Source organism: Phalacrocorax carbo, assembly GCF_963921805.1.
Source record: "Phalacrocorax carbo chromosome W unlocalized genomic scaffold, bPhaCar2.1 SUPER_W_unloc_16, whole genome shotgun sequence".
In the NCBI taxonomy this organism is placed as follows: Eukaryota; Metazoa; Chordata; class Aves; order Suliformes; family Phalacrocoracidae; genus Phalacrocorax; species Phalacrocorax carbo.
In genome coordinates, this window is record NW_026990250.1 from 96,858 (window position 1) to 114,303 (window position 17,446).

General features: G+C 42.0%; 1 protein-coding gene across 3 annotated transcripts in view; it reads left to right on the plus strand.

The window, feature by feature from the left end:
* LOC135310834 (chromodomain-helicase-DNA-binding protein 1-like) overlaps positions 1-17,446 on the plus strand; it is an 81,362-nt gene that overhangs the window by 49,265 nt on the left and 14,651 nt on the right. For 2 of the 3 annotated variants that reach the window (XM_064439883.1, XM_064439880.1), the window contains exons 19-29: positions 1,299-1,447; positions 1,722-1,818; positions 1,909-2,004; positions 3,031-3,207; positions 3,414-3,574; positions 5,358-5,399; positions 6,135-6,265; positions 6,682-6,820; positions 7,534-7,684; positions 8,678-8,800; positions 9,167-9,319. In XM_064439883.1, the coding sequence (XP_064295953.1) occupies positions 1,299-1,447; positions 1,722-1,818; positions 1,909-2,004; positions 3,031-3,207; positions 3,414-3,574; positions 5,358-5,399; positions 6,135-6,265; positions 6,682-6,820; positions 7,534-7,684; positions 8,678-8,800; positions 9,167-9,319 (1,419 nt within the window). The remainder of the gene's footprint in view (positions 1-1,298; positions 1,448-1,721; positions 1,819-1,908; positions 2,005-3,030; positions 3,208-3,413; positions 3,575-5,357; positions 5,400-6,134; positions 6,266-6,681; positions 6,821-7,533; positions 7,685-8,677; positions 8,801-9,166; positions 9,320-17,446) is intronic. The other variant, XM_064439882.1, reaches the window with a different exon arrangement.

The following is a 17,446-nucleotide window of genomic DNA, read 5'->3' on the forward strand; positions in this document are numbered from 1 at the left end:
CTGGGGAGGAACAACCCCACGCACCAGTACAGGTTGGGGGCTGACCTGCTGGAAAGCAGCTCCGCTGAGAAGGACCTGGGAGTGCTGGTGGACAGCAAGTTGACTATGAACCACCAACGTGCCCTTGTGGCCAAGAAGGCCAACGGTATCCTGGTGTGCATTAAAAGGAGTGTGGCCAGCAGGTCGAGGGAGGTTATCCTCCCCCCTTTACTCTGCCCTAGTGAGACCACATCTGGAGTACTGTGTCCAGTTTTGGGTCCCCCAGTTCAAGAAAGACAGGGGACTGCTTGTGAAAGTCCAGCAGAGCGCTACCAAGATGATCAGGGGACTGGAGCATCTCCCTTATGAGGAAAGTCTCAGAGACTTGAGTTTGTTCAGCCTGGAGGAGAGAAGACTGAGGCGGGATCTCATCAGTGCTTATAAATATCTAAAGGGTGGGTGTGAGGAGGATGGGGCCAGACTCTTTTCAGTGGTGCCCAATGACAGGACAAGGGGCAATGGGCACAAGTTGGAACACAGGAAGTTCCACCTGAATATGAGGAGAAACTTCTTTACTGTGAGGGTGGCAAAGGAGTGGAACAGGCTGCCCAGAGAGGTTGTTGAGTCTCCTTTCCTGGAGACATTAAAAATCTGCCTGCATGTGGTCCTGTGCCCCATGCTCTAGGTGTACCTGCTCAAGCAGGGGGGTTGGTCTAGATGATCTCCAGCCCCTACCATTCTGTGATTCTGTGAATACTTGCCAAGAATATCTAAAAATATTAGTAATACGAATTTGCCTGTTTTAAAAGAAAGTTATAATCTCTGTTTATGGAGAGATTGCATGGTAGCCGTAGTATATGGATAGGTAGGGGGAAGAGTTGTGGACTTTTCCCACGTTCGTTGGCATCATGTCATTCTAGAATGTAACTGCTAGACTTCACGTGCATCCGTTTTACTCAAAGTTAAATACTTCATAGTTTTCCTTGGGTTTGTTTCTCGTAGAAGGCTTCAAGTAGTAATCAGGTATAACACTTTTCTTTGTGGCCATGCTCGTGCCTATTTACAGAAGTTTAAAGAGGAGAGATCTAAGGATTTCTTTCTTTTTGTTTATATTTTTTTTAAATAGTTTATGTAGCAACTATGGTAAGATGATTGACTGCTTTCATATATGAAATACTAGTTCAGTAAGATTTAAAAGATATGTAATCACAACTAACATTTCTCCCTTGTTGCTCAATGTATTTTAACTTCATCTGAATATTGTTTTCATGTGTAATTTGTGAGCATTTAAATAAAGCCTTTTTTTGTAATATGCTTAGGTTAATATTTATCGGCTAGTCACAAAAGGATCAGTAGAAGAAGATATTCTTGAAAGAGCCAAGAAAAAGATGGTGTTAGATCACTTAGTAATTCAGAGAATGGACACTACAGGGAAAACTGTACTACATACAGGCTCTACTCCTTCCAGGTATGTTTGTTTATTCTTTCATATTAACTTATGCTTAGGTATACCTGACTATTTGAGTAAAAATACAAGTCTTTTCACTTGTTTAATAAAAGGCAAAAAATATGTGGTAAGGAGGTATGTAAGTAAAGACTGCCAAGTATATTGTCTTTGTGCATTTTTTTTACAAATTAAATATAGCTTTTTTTAAAGTCAAAAGGAATTTTGACTCATGATAATAGCAATTTGAAAACATTCACTAAGATAAAGTGTTTATCTGAAACTTTCTCTATTTCAGCTCAACACCTTTTAATAAGGAAGAGTTATCAGCAATTTTGAAGTTCGGTGCTGAAGAACTTTTTAAAGAACCTGAAGGGGAAGAAGAGGAGCCTCAGGTAAATGGAACAGTGCATCTACACTCGATGGACAGAGAAACTAAAAATATGTATGAATTATTTTGTTGTAAAGAGAAACTTCTGTTTCAGGAAATGGATATAGATGAAATCCTGAAGAGGGCTGAAACTCGAGAAAATGAGCCAGGCCCACTGACTGTAGGAGATGAGTTGCTTTCACAGTTCAAGGTATTGCTCTGTTCCCTCCCTCTTCCCTTAATTATACTTTCCTTTATAAATGCTATTTTTTCTTCTTCTTTTGTGCACCTATTCATCTTTTCTTTGTTATTATGAAACAGGTGCGATAATAAATCAATTCTTTGGCATAGAATGTGTTTTCACCTATACAGGGTAATTACTGCCAGCGCAAACATTTAATAATACATAATGTATTTTGCTAACAAAATAAGAAAGATATTTACAAATACATTAGTCTTTGGTTTAATTATTAGAATACTGGGGAGGGCTGTTGTTCATTTAATGCTTTATGCTGTTAAGCACCTGTAGTACTTCTGAAAACTAGAGAATGAAGCTTGAATTTTTTAGTTGATGACTTTTAGAAATTACTTTCAGCCCCCATATGCCAGATATGCTTAACTGGATAACACTTAAAATATTAAGTGGGTCCAAATTGTATGTGGTGGTTTGGGGTTGGTGTTTTTTGTGTGTGTGTATCTTTCTGTTGTTGCTTAGGTTTGGTGAGTGTGGTGTGGTTTTTCTTGTTTTTTGTTTAAAGCAGGGCAGGACTTTTTTAGATCAGTAGAGTACTAAATCACTTTCCTGCTAATCATTCATTTGCAACATATTATGATTTCTACAGTTTATTAATGATTGGTTAGTTCTACATTATTATAGTTTCATATTAATTCGGGTATTCAGTTAGAGTTGCTTTCTGCTTCGAAGGAAATTAAACAATCACAGCTATTGGGGAGGTATTTCATAGTGTTCCTGTATTACTCAAATTGTAAAAGAAGAAAAAGATTCTCATCTTTATATTCAGCCCTGTTGCATGGAGCGTGTGCATTTCATATATGAAAATACTTTCATTAGAGACAGTGCTTCGTGAAGCATTTTATATGTGTATATTTTGGTATATAAAAATAAATAAAATATGCCATTCTGAAGTAAGTTTTCCTAAAATATTAATTACTGACTCTTTGTTTAAATAAAATCATTTATTGATTTGGTGAAAATACTTATGTTCCAATACCTAAGGTGGCTAACTTTTCCAATATGGATGAAGATGACATTGAGCTGGAACCAGAAAAAAATTTAAGAAATTGGGAAGAAATCATTCCAGAAGTCCAGCGGCGACGAATAGAAGAGGAAGAAAGACAAAAAGAGCTTGAAGAAATATATATGCTCCCAAGGATGAGAAACTGTGCAAAACAGGTATCTCTGGGTTTTGACCAACTAACTTTGATTTTTGTTGTTGGTTGGTTGGTTGGTTTTTTCATTGCTGCTGTTTTGGCTTGTACTTTTGGGTTGGGTGGTTTTCACATGGCACACCCCCCCCCCCATTTTTGACAGGCTAGACAACACATTAAATAAAATGTTTTAGTCACGTAGCTTTTGAACTACTTAATCTGAAATTCCAGATCAACTTTAATGGAAGTGAAGGGAAACGCAGTAGGAGCAGAAGATATTCTGGATCTGATAGTGACTCCATCTCAGAAAGAAAACGACCAAAAAAACGTGGACGACCACGAACTATTCCTCGAGAAAATATTAAAGGTTTTAGCGATGCAGAGATTAGGCGGTAAGATGTGGGGGGGGACATGCATGTTTAAAGGGACAAAACATCTTTTTTTATCATTTTAGAGTTTGAAAATATGGAAAACAGTCTATGTTTCCTGAATTTAGTTGAAAATTTTTATTTTAGGCATTTAAGGCTTTACTCTGTGTAGTTTAGGGTGCTGACATAAGGAAATGTTATGTCCAGAATTTGAACCTATTTTGATGAGGGATAACATTGGGTACGAACAATGTTCTCAATTGTTTTACAGTCTTTTAATCTGTATTATTCTTCCTGCATCCCCTGAAGACAGTGATTTTAAAAAAACAGTTTCTAAAATGGCTGAGCTTTTTTTTTTTTAACCATACAAACAAAATATTCTACTTCCCATCATTTAACCTAAAAACTGTAGTTGAAGAAACGATAAATGCATTTTTGTGGAAATATCTACAAATGTTCAGTGAGTTTTGTTTTGTTTTAAATTTCTTGCCATTCTAATTGAATTAATGTTATATGGTGCTTTTAAAAAAAAAAATAAATAAATACAAAATCCAGTTTGATAAGTTGTGGTTTAACCTCAGTAAGCAGCTAGAGCACCACACAGCTGCTTGCTCAATCTCCCCCAGAGGGATTTGGGGAGAGAATCAGAAGAGTAAAAGTGAGAAAACTCGTGGGTTGAGATAAAGACAGTTTAATAGGGAAAGCAAAAGCTGCGCACAGAAGCAAAGCAAAACAAGGAATTCATTCACCACTTCCCATGGGCAGGCAGGTGTTCAGCCATCTCCAGGAAAGCAGGGCTCCATCACACGTAACAGTTACTTGGGAAGACAAACACCATCACTCCAAATGTCCCCCCTTCCTTCTTTTTCCCCCAACTTTATATACTGAGCATGACGCCATATGGTATGGAATATCCCTTTGGTCAGTTGGGGTCAGCTGTCCCAGCCCACTCACTGGTGGGGTGGTGTGAGAAGCAGAAAAGGCCTTTAATCTGAGTAAGCACTGTTCAGCAATAGCTAAAACATCCCTGTGTTATCAACACTGTTTCGGTCACAAATCTGAAACATACTAGCAGGTATGGTGCTCTGAAGAAATTTAAATTTATCTCAGTGAAAACCAGTACATAAGTGAATCTGTACAGCTGGTCCCATCAATATTTTGTGCTAAAAATACTTCATTGGTAGAAGGAGGAGAAATTGTTTGCTTTACTTTGATTGGTTTGTGAAATGCTACTTTGCTTCTGTAATTTCAGTATTCATGTTTCTCTAAAACACTGTAAAGCTTACAAAATCTTTTTGATTATATAAATAACCTTAAAGAGCCCTGTTTCCTTTTCATTTCATCTAACATAAAATGGTTTGCTGCTTTTGTCAGGGGTATTCTTGCATGCCTTTATCTTTCATGTTATGTTTTCCTAAGTCTTAAAATCCCCTTAAAATTGCAGCTAGCTCTTTATTATAAGGCCTAACATAATGTCTGAATTCTCTATTTACTATAAATCCACATTTTATTTTAATGATTAGACACATCACATTGCTGAATCCTTTGTCTTGTGAAACTAATTAGTAAATTACTTTTTAAAATAAATTGTATCTTCTTTTGTTTTATTTACATCAGTTATTAAACCAAATAGAACTCTGGCTTTAAATGGGGGGTATCTTGATATACTAAGCTCTCCTAGTCTCTCTAGCTCTTATTTTCTTTGCATTGTTCACATAGCCTTGTACTAAGACTTTACAAATACATTTTTAAAACCAGTGTAGTTAAGCATATGTTTTTAACTGCAAAATTATTTTTTTGTTATTAGGTTTATCAAGAGTTACAAGAAATTTGGTGGCCCACTTGAAAGGTAAACTTACTTGATTATATTTGTATAGCAACTTTGAACCTTGTTTTTATTAAAATTAGAACAATGCACCAAGAAACCTTAGGTTGAAGAGAAAATAGTGTGCCTAATCTTTTCCCTTGACTATAACATGAATTTAAACTAATTTTTTTTTCCTTTCTTCATATATAGTAAGTATATAGACAGCCAGTATGAAAAATCTTTCAATTTTGCAAGACTGGTTGTTTTTCTTCATAATTTACCGTCTTGTTTAATCTGCATTAGTGACAATCGTTCAGTTTTCTTGTTTTATAGAGCGGATAAAGCCATAGGCTTTCAACAGACTAACTGCCAGTTTTGCATTTTTCTTATTGTCAGTTCTTATTTTAAGCTTTCTGTATTACTCTATTTTGAGAATCATTTCCCACCTTCATTTTCTTTAATAGTCTTTATAGTCTATATGATCTTATTATATATAATAGTTCCTTTTCTGTTTAAAAGAATGTGTAGTAATGTAACTCAGAAGTGTATAGTTAGGGTCCTTTCTAGTTCCTGTTGTATTGTCCTCTATGTGAAACACCCTTTTTCAGTTTCTGTATTCTGTACTTTTATGCTTTTAACTGCATGGATCAAAATTGTACACAGCATAGAAAGCGTGAATGATAACTTACATGATCACTTCTCGAGTTTCAGAATCTGAAGGAGTCATTCATAATACTAAAGTTTGAGAGCTGTAAAAACATATATGTTTTCTTACAGGTTAGATGCTATAGCTAGAGATGCTGAGCTAGTTGATAAATCTGAGACGGACCTTAAACGTCTGGGAGAACTTGTACATAATGGATGTATTAAGGCTTTAAAGGACAATTTCTTTGGACAAGAAAGAGCAGGTAAAGTGTGTTTGGGGGTGGGGGAGAGGTATAAAAAGTGTCAAGAAGTCTGAATAATTCTTGCACTCTGATTATAACAAAACAGTTGTGTTGGGGAAAGCATTAACAAACTGTTAGCATGCTAGGTGATTTATAGTAAGAAGACTTTTGGGGTTTGGGTCCCCCTCCCCCTTCCCTGAGTTTTTCCAGTAGAATGCAGCATCTTTTTGCTTTACCGTGAAATTTAAAATTAATCTGCTATTATTATCTGAAAGACCTCGAGATTCTGGAGTTTAATTAAAGCATTTGGTTAAGAAAAAGTCATTTGCTATAATTGATGCTACAGCAGCAGACATTCAAACTTTCTTTTTTCTTTGTTTGTCTATAAGATATACATAAAGGCTAAATATTTTAATAATTTGGTCCTTTATTTTAAGGAGGTAGACTTGGGAAAGTTAAAGGCCCAACATTCCGAATATCAGGAGTGCAGGTGAATGCAAAGCTAGTCATCTCTCATGAAGAAGAGTTGGCACCATTGCACAAATCCATTCCTTCAGATCCAGAAGAAAGGAAAAGGTATTTTTTTTTCTTTTCCTAAAGGAAACCATAATGCAGAAGGTTATTCAAGAACTTTATGCATATATTTAAGCAATCCAGACTCTTAAGCACACTGGGACACTAGTGTTGCTCCATTCTCCCTAAGAACTGGCAGCAGCAATTTGCTCCACATCCTTTATTTAGTCTTTCTTCCCTCTCCTTAGAAGCCAGTATTTGATTTGGCTTCTGAACTGTATTCACTGGGGACTGGGTTCAGTTACTCTTAATTATTCCAGACTAGAAATTAGGCTTGTTGAGGAGCTGCTTTGTGTCACCTCTGCCTGAGAGAAAGCAATATTTGTCAAAGTGGAGCAGATGGTAATTATTGGTAGTTGTTTAGCCCTCTGAACTTTTTAGCTTGCTACCTTGTAGTCCCTAGACTATCTGCTTATTCAGGTAGCAGTTACACTTGAGTAATATTTTAAGCATATCTTCATGGTTAGCCAGTTCTGACTCGATCCATGGTCACAGATAGATGTCTGCTGTTCTTTGTATCTTAATCTTGATCTGCTTCAAAACATGTTTTGGCACTGATTTTAATAAATATTTTATAGAAATTTTAAGAAAACCTGATAGATATCTGGATTACTTACCTAAATATACCAGGATCTTAATGATGTGTGGCATGTTCCCCTCTCCCTTGCTAAGTTTAAGAAGATCGCTTATTTATGTTTCTAATTTATTTCTACTAGATACGTCATCCCATGCCACACCAAGGCAGCTCATTTTGATATAGATTGGGGTAAGGAAGATGATTCCAATCTGTTAATAGGTATCTATGAATATGGTTATGGCAGCTGGGAAATGATAAAAATGGATCCTGATCTCAGTTTGACACAAAAGGTATGTAATCCACAAAATTTCATCAAGGACTTGCTAATAAGAGCAGTTACTGAAAGAGCTTATTTTATGATAACTGAAATTGCACAGAAGTTAGGTCAGTTGTACTCCTTTGTATCCTTCTGGTAAATTATTAGATTTCAAGATTTTGTGTATTCAGTTGAAGTATACCTTCTTAGAGTCTGTTATTTTTCTGTATTTCTATGTATTTGGATCTGTCACTTGAATTCTTTCTCTTCCATCTTTTCCTTCCCTAGTTTAAATGCTCTAGTTGTGTTAATTTTTTTTCTTGATCTTTTGGAGGGAAGGTTGTTTTGAGGTTTTGGTTTTGGTTTCCTATCCCTGGTTTATTTACTTGAAACTGTCTTTCATCCGCAACATGAGAATAGCTATACTCATCAGATTAGAAGTAGAGCAATGGCTGCTTAGAAGTAGTGAGAAACATTTAGAGAAAGACTGGAGTGAAGCAAACTCAATTACATTGCCAACAACCTGTAGCTTTGGGATTTGAGGAGCCAGGGTTGTATGCAAATCTGTTTTAATGGTATCCTGCCCCTGCCTTCCATTAATTTGCTTGTTTTATGAAACCACTCATTTATATTTTTGGCTTCTGAAATATCCTGTGATAATGAGTTAATGCATTTAGAAGCACAAAGGAGAACTACATCTGTGGATGACTGTGGTACAAGAGCTTTGAATTTTTTAGATAAACTATGAGAGTGGAAACAAATCCTGAGGTTAGTTTCTTGAGTTTACTGTAAACTTTGTGAGACCATTTTCAAGACTACATTAGTTGTGTGTTTGGGGAAAAATAAAACACTTAAGAAATTCTCAGTTCCTTGAAGCATGCTGGCATATTGGTCAGGTATAGTTGGAGTGGATTGGGGTTTTTTACCTTTTTTTAATTCAGCTGCTTCTTTTCCCAGTGCTCCAGACTAGCAGCTTCCTAATTTGGTAACGTGTACTTATAGTTGATACTACCATTGCTCTCCTCAGATTTTACCTGATGATCCGGATAAGAAACCCCAGGCCAAGCAGTTACAGACCCGTGCAGATTACCTCATTAAATTACTGAATAAAGACCTTGCAAGAAAAGAAGCACAAAGGCTTACTGGTGCAGTAAGTAAAGCTTGGTATTCAGTAGTGAGATAACATAATATGCTTATGGGCATGTCAACAGATACTTGTTTTATTTTTAGTTCCACTCTTCTTTGCTTTCCGTAATTTTTCTCTGTATTGCTAATCATATTATATGAGACTAACTCAAGGAATGAATTAAAAGTTTAATAATGTTTTATTGTCTCTTAATTGTATATATTCTCTACTGTTGCGTTAGGCTCAGTCTCCGGTCCTGAGAAAAGTGGTGGTCATTAGTAGCAATAAATAAAATGAATGCTTTCTTTAACATAAAAAACAAATCTTTCTGCAACCGTGGTGCAAAGACACTTGTCAGTTGACATAACAAAGGTACTAATCTGCATTCAGGGCAATTCAAAGAGGAGAAAAACAAGAACTAAGAAGAATAGAGCAACAAAGGCTTCAAAAATTAAAGAAGAAATAAAAAGTGATTCCTCATCACCACCCTCAGAAAGATCTGATGAAGATGATGAAGATAATCAGGTAAAGATCATTCATAAGGTAAAAATAGCTATTCAGTTGTTTCTATTAGTAACACTTTATATTTAATCTTCTGTTTGGGTTAATAAAATTGAAGCATTTGAATGGCAGTTAATATTGCATCAATATAATCACATGAAAGATTATATATATTTTAATTTAATGATAGGCCTGTAGCTCAGACATTAAGATTAGTTTTCCAAATTATGATATCATAAAATAATGTTGTCACCCAATTGCAAGTGACATTGTGCAATTTCAGTGTTCTTTAAAGACTTGAGCATTGTATCTGCTAGAAATGCAATTTTAATGTAACATCTGCATATAAAACTGTTTCTGAGTAATCCATTAATACTGCTGATAATGATTCTTCAGGTAGCAACTTTTGTTCAGGCTCAGGAAAAAAAAACAAATGGATTAGAAAGAACAGCATGAATAAATAACGTTTTGAGACATGCAAGTGAATGTTTCTGTGTATGTCAAGGCTTTCATTATTCTAATACATTACTCAACTTTGTTGTATATTTATTACTTCTGATGTACTCCTTTAGGCCTCTGTTTTGGTTGCGTAATTGACTTAAATTTATCACACAGCAGAAACCGCTAGGGAGAAGAGAAAAAAAAATCAAACCAACCAACCTACAGATGAACTTTAGGGGCTATGTTACACCTAATTTTGTGACTCCACAACCTCTCTGGGCAGCCTGTTCCACTCCTTTGCCACCCTCACAGTAAAGAAGTTTCTCCTCATATTCAGGTGGAACTTCCTGTGTTCCAACTTGTGCCCATTGCCCCTTGTCCTGTCATTGGGCACCACTGAAAAGAGTCTGGCCCCATCCTCCTCACACCCACCCTTTAGATATTTATAAGCACTGATGAGATCCCGCCTCAGTCTTCTCTCCTCCAGGCTGAACAAACTCAAGTCTCTGAGACTTTCCTCATAAGGGAGATGCTCCAGTCCCCTGATCATCTTGGTAGCGCTCTGCTGGACTTTCACAAGCAGTCCCCTGTCTTTCTTGAACTGGGGGACCCAAAACTGGACACAGTACTCCAGATGTGGTCTCACTAGGGCAGAGTAAAGGGGGGAGGATAACCTCCCTCGACCTGCTGGCCACACTCCTTTTAATGCACACCAGGATACCGTTGGCCTTCTTGGCCACAAGGGCACGTTGGTGGTTCATAGTCAACTTGCTGTCCACCAGCACTCCCAGGTCCTTCTCAGCGGAGCTGCTTTCCAGCAGGTCAGCCCCCAACCTGTACTGGTGCGTGGGGTTGTTCCTCCCCAGGTGCAGGACCTTGCACTTGCTCTTGTTGAATTTCATGAGGTTCCCCTCGGCCCAGCTCTCCAGCCTGTCCAGGTCTCGCTGAATGGCAGCACAGCCTTCTGGCGCATCAGCCACTCCTCCCAGCTTGGTATCATCAGCGAACTTGCTGAGGTTACACTCTATCCCTTCATCCAGGTCATTGATGAATATATTGAACAGGACTGGACCCAGCACAGACTCCTGGGGAACACCGCTAGTTACAGGCCTCCATCCAAACTCTGCCCCATTGATCACAACCCTCTGAGCTCTGTTGTTGAGCCAGTTGTCTGTCCACCTTACTGTCCACTCATCCAACCCACACTAAGTTATCTTGTCTATTAGGATGCTGTGGGTGACTGTGTCGAATGCCTTACTGAATTCGAGATAGACAATATCCACTGCTCTCCCTTCATCGACCCAGCCACTCACACCATCAAAAAGGCTATCAGGCTGGTCAAGCATGATCTTCCCTTGATGAATCCATGTTACCTACTTCTGATAACCTTCTTTTCCTCTACATGCCTGGAGATGACCTCCAGAATGAACTGATCCATCACCTTTCCGGGGATGGAGGTGAGGCTGACTGGCCTAGTTTCCCAGGTCCTCCTTCTTGCCTGTTTTTGAAGATTGGAGTGACATTTGCTTTCCTCCAGTCCTTGGGCACCTCTCCTGTCCTCCATGACCTTTCAAAGATGATGGAGAGCAGCTCAGCAAGAACATCCGCCAGCTCCCTCAGCACTCGTGGGTGCATCCCATCGGGGCCCATGGATTTGTGAGGATCCAGTTTGCCTAGGTGATCTCTAACCCAGTCCTCCTCAACCAAGGGGAGGTCCTCCTTTCTCCAGATTTTCCCTCTCACCTCTGGGGGCTGGGATGCCTGAGGGCCAGCCTTAGCAGTAAAGACCGAAGCAAAGAACGCATTCAGTAAATCTGCCTTCTCTGCATCCTGTGTCACCAGGGCCCCTTCCTCGTTCAGCAGTGGGCCCACTGTATCCCCAGTCTTCCTTTTATTGCTGACGTATTTAAAGAAGCCCTTCTTGTTATCCTTGACACCCCTCGCCAGATTTAGTTCCAAGTGGGCCTTGGCCTTCCTCGTCGCATCTCTGCATACCCTGACAACGTTTCTATATTCCTCCTAAGTGGCCAGTCCCTTTTTCCACATATTGTGAACCTCCCTCTTCCATTTGAGTTTCTCTAGAAGCTCTTTGCTCATCCATGCGGGTCTCCTGGCTCCTCTGCCTGACTTCTTCCTCCTAGGGATGCACTGATCTTGAGCTCAGAGGAAGTGGTCCTTGAATACTGACCAGCTCTCTTGGATCCCCCTGCCTTCTAGAGCCCTAGCCCATGGGATTCCTCCAGGCAGGTCTTTGAAGAGGCCGAAGTTGGCTCTCTTGAAATCCGGGGTTGTAATCGGAATTGTTGCCCTGCTTCTACCACACAGGATCCTGAACTCCACCATCTTCTGGTCACTGCAGCCAAGGCTACCCCCAACCCTCACATCCTCAACCAGCCCTTCCTTGTTTGTTAGTATAAGGTCGAGCAGCACATCTTGCCTCGTTGGGTCCTCCACCACTTGCATCAAAAAGTTGTCCTTGATGCTCTGCAGGAACCTTATGGATCATGCATGCCTCGCCATGTTGTTTTTCCAGCAAATATCAGGGTGGCTGAAGTCCCCCACAAGGACCAGGGCCTGTGATTGTGAGGCTACTTCCAGCTGCCTGTAGAAGGCTTCATCAACTTCCTGATCAGGTGGCCTGTAGCAAACGCCCACAACAGTGTCGCCCATATTTGGCCGTCCCTTAATTTTTACCCACAAGCTCTCAACTTGTTCTCCTTCCACTCCAAGGCACAGCTCGATGCATTCCAGTTGCTCCCTCACATAAAGAGCAACTCCCCCACCTCGCCTTGCTGGCCTGTCTTTCCTGAAAAGCCTGTAGCTATCCATGACCACATTCCAGTCATGTGAGCTATTGGGCTGGTTTTGGCTGGGATAGAGTTAATTCTCTTCACTGTAGCTGGTAAAGTGTGGATGGCACCTTGATGCTTTAGTTGTTGTTAAGTAGCGGCTAAGTGTTGCTAAGTAGGGCCTGTAGTAGCCAGGGACCTTTCCAGCTTCCCATGCTCTGCCAGGTGGGAGGGGCACAGCCAAGACAGCTGACCCCAACTGGCCAATGGGATATTCCATAACATATGAAGACATGACCAGTATATTAACCGGGAGAGGTGGCGTGCAGGGAGGTGGTTGCGGCTCGGGGACTGGTGGCGTTGGGTCGGTGGGTGGCGAGCGGCTGCGCCACCTGTTTGTTTGTTTAGGTTTTTCATTCCCCCTTCCCCCCAGCCCCTGGTTTCGTCTTTCTCTCATTATTTTCCTTTTCATTGCATTTTTTTTTTGGTTGTTGTTGTTGTTATTGTTTTATTTTAATTATTAAACTGTTCTTATCTCAACCCATGAGCTGTCTCACTTTTACCCTTCTGATTCTCTCCCCCATCCCACCAGTGGGGGAGTGAGCGAGCAGCTGTGTGGGGCTGAGTTTTCGGCTAAACCACAACAGCTATCCCACCATGTCTCTGTGATTGCAATGAGATCATGGCCCTGCGACCGCACACAGACCTCTAGTTCCTCCTGTTTATTCCCCACGCTGCGTGCGTGGGTGTACAGGCATTTCAGAAAGGTACTTGAGCATACAGGTTTCCCTGGAGGGGTGCATGAGGATCCACTATAGCCATGCACACCCCTGAGGTGGTTGGTGTCCTGGTTGTCATCCTGTGAGGCAGCTAAGGCACCTTTGTCACTGCTCTCGTTGGCCTGTCTTATTGCCCTGTTGTATGTTATTGCATTAGCATTGCCACGTTGGCAGCCACCCCCAAGTCCCTCAGTTTAAAGCTCTCCTCACCAAGTTGGCCAGCCTGCTGCCAAAGATTCCCTTACCCCTTCCAGGTAGGTGGATGCCATCCCTCCCTAGCAGGCTATGCTTGCTGAAGAATGTCCAGGTGTCATAAAAGCCAAAACCCTCACGTTGACACCAGCCACGTAGCCAGGAGTTGATTTGCATTATTCGCCTTTTTCTAGTTGCCCATTTTTCTCTATTGGTTTAAGCTGGAGGAGAAGACGACTTGGGCACCAATATTTTTCACTTGCTCCCCCACAGCTTCATAGCCTTCCTTAGTTCTTCCCAGGCTCTGGCTTGCAGCTTCATTTGTGCCCACATGGAAGAGGAACAGCGGATAGTTCTCTGCACTCTTGACAAGTTGTGGCACCCCCTCAGCAATGTCTTGGATCTTAGCTCCCGGAAGGGAGCAAACGTCTCGTGACTCCCCGTCAGGTCGGCAGACGGGTGCCTCAGTGCCTTTTAACAGGAGTCACCCACTAGAAGCACCGATCTCTTCTTTTTACGGTATCTGTTCTGTGTTGCTGGTATAGTTGCACCTTGCAGACCTTACTTGTGAGTGTCTGCAGCTGCTAAAGCTTCATATCTGTTGTTGGTAGTGATGATGGAGGGTGGGGGCTGAAGCAGAGCCCTGCTTTTGCAGGTCACCAGGGTCCAAGCTGCCTCGTTCTCAGTGGTGTCTGCTACAGGAATGTGGTTCTGAAACCACCTATCTCTCTCTGCCTCGGCTCCACTAATACTGCGCAGCCTTCTAACTGTCTCCTGCAACTCAGTCACCTGGCACAGCAGATCATCAACCTGTGCACACCTTGTGCAGGTGCTTACCTTCACACTAGGAGAAGGGTCCAGGCACTCGTTGCAACCTACCACCTGTACTGAAGCCTCCTTCTTTACCAGTTCCATCTGGGTGGATGCATCAGACATCTCTGGGGCTTTCTCCGTGGGAACACTGTTTTTAGCTCTGAGGCAAGCGCCCACCATCCTGGCAGAGACCTAGAGAACTTCCCTGGGCTGTGGGCCTACAAGCAGGATGCAGCACCCTCCCTGCTCTCCCTGCCTGCATGAACTGCCGAGCAAACTGCCGCGACATGCCCTGGCTGCCATGCCATGCCCCGTTCGCTGTGCTCCTGGTCCCTCACACTCCCCGGGGCCTTAACTCTCCCACGGTTGCTCGTGGCAACGCCCAGACCGTGTCAGCCTCATTCGCAAGAGTTGCTGGGACCTGGCGGGCTGCTCTGCTCTTCCTCAGGCTTCCCTGGCTCCGGGAACCCTCTCGTCCACCCCAATCTAGTGCCCAGCTGCGGAACTTACTGTTCCCGCTGCTGTGTTTGTCGCCAACTAGTTATTCTCAAAATACATGAAGACTGCAATGGCACAGACAGACAGCTTATGGGTATCATATGAAACCCTCCTCCAGGTTTGAAGTTTAAAAGACAAGTGTGCATACCTGTTTCTTCTGTCCAATCCTATGAGCTCTAGCCTGTGCTTGCAGATCATTCTGTGGATTCCAGTCAGAATCAAATATAACTACAGTGTCAGCAGATGCCAAGTTTATACCTAATCCTCCAGCTCTGGTAGACAGTAAAAAGCAGAAGTCCTGAAATTATAGAATAAGAAATAGCTTTATATATATTACCTATAATATTCTTCAAGGAATCATTATGACACTTCTTTATATGCTCTGTGGAGCAGACTATGAACTCATACACTTCATTATGAATGTCATAAACATGTTAGGTTTGTAATGCAATAAGGTGCTTGCCATGGCTAGAGCCAGTAGATCTCCATTAGAAAAGAACAGAATAGACTAGACTACTTCAGTTGGAAGGGACCTACAACGATCATCTAGTCCAACTGCCTGACCACTTCAGGGATGACTAAAAGTTAAAGCAGGTTGTTAAGGGGATTGTCCAAATGCCTTTTAAATACTGACAGGCTTGGTGCATCGACCACCTCTACCTCTCTAGGAAGCCTGTTCCAGGGTTTGACCACCCTCACTGTAAAGAAATGCTTCCCGAAGTCCAGTCTAAACCTCCCCTGGTGCAGCTTTGACCCATTCCCACACATCCTATCACTGGATACCAGGGAGAAGAGATCAGCACCTCTCTCCCCACTTCCCCTCCTCAGGAAGCTGTAGAGAGCAATGAGGTCACCCCTCAAGTCTCCTTTTCTCCAAACTAGACAAACCCAGAGTCCTTAGCCGCTCCTCATAGGACATACCTTCCAGCCCTTTTACCAGCAGCTTTGTTGCCCTCCTCTGGACACATTCAAGGACATTAACATCCTTCTTAAATTGTGGGGCCCAGAACTGCACACAATATTCAAGGTGAGGCTGTACCAACGCTGAATTCAACAGGATCATCATCTCTCTTGACCAGCTGGTTATTCTGTGTTTGATGCACCCCAGAATGTGGTTTGCCCTCTTGGCTACCAGGACACACTGCTGACTCATATTGAGCCACTGAGCCTGCTGCTGACCAGCACCCCCAGATCCCTTTCTGCAGGGCTGCTCTCCAGCCGCTCCTCTCCCAAACTATACTTGTGCCCAGCATTACTCTGTCCCAGGTGCAGAATCCAGCATTTGTTCTTGTTAAATTTCATCCCATTAATCATCGCCCAATGCTCCAATCTATCTAGATCCCTCTGCAAGGCCTCTTGTCCCTCGAGAGAGTCAACAGCACCTCCCAGGTTGGTATCATCAGCAAACTTGCTAATGGTGCATTCAACTCCTGCAACCAGATCATTGATAAAAATATCGAATGGAACTGGTCCTAATATTGAGCCCTGAGGAACACTGCTGGTGACTGGTCGCCAGCCAGATGTAGCCCCATTCACTACAACCCTTTGAACCCTGCCCTTCAGCCAGTTCTTCACCCAGCGCACCATGTATCTGCTCATCCCACAGTTGGACAACTTGTCCAGAAGGGTGCTGTGAAGGACAGTATCAAAAGCCTTACTAAAATCCAGAAAAACTACATCCACTGTCTTCCCTTCATCCACTAGGCAGGTGACCTTATCATAGAAGGAGATCAAATTAGTTAAACAGGACTTTCCCTCTGTGAACCCATCCTGACTGTGCCTGAGGATTACATTGTCCTTTAAATGCCTTTTTGTAGTACCCAGTAGGATCTTCTCCATAATTTTTCCAGGTACTGAGGTTAGACTAACAGGTCTGTAGTTCCCTGGGTCTTCCCTCATGCCCTTGTAAGTTGGAATAATGTTTGCTAGCTTCTAGTCAGCAGGGACCTCCCCAGACTCCCAAGACCTTTGGTAGATGATTGAGAGGGGTCCTGCCATAACATCCGCTACCTTCTTCAGTACTCTGCAATGAAACCCATCAGGCCCCATGGACTTGTGAACATTCAGCTGATACAGCTGGTCCCTTACAATTTCAGTGCCCACAAATGGAAAGTCACTGTTCCTGCAGTCATGGTCCTCCAACTCAGGGGACTGGGCAGCCAAAGGTCTATCAGTATTATTAAAGACTGAGGCAAAAAACGCAGTGAATGCCTCCGCTTTGTCTTCATCCCTATTAGTCAGGTGACCATCTTCAAGAAGTATCGGTCCAATATTTTCCTTGGACCTCCTCTTGCTATTAACATACTTTAAAAAAGCCTTTCTTGCTGTCTGACACAACACTGGCCAGTTTCAACTCTAACTGAGCTTTGGCCGTTCATGTCTTCTCCCTGCATATACGAACCACAGTTCTGTAATCTTCCTGCAAAGCCCGACCTTGCTTCCAGAGATCATACTATTTCCTTTTCCTCTTGAGCTTCCCCCGTTGTATGTTATTGCATTAGCATTGCCACGTTGGCAGCCACCCCCAAGTCCCTCAGTTTAAAGCTCTCCTCACCAAGTTGGCCAGCCTGCTGCCAAAGATTCCCTTACCCCTTCCAGGTAGGTGGATGCCATCCCTCCCTAGCAGGCTATGCTTGCTGAAGAATGTCCCCTTTATG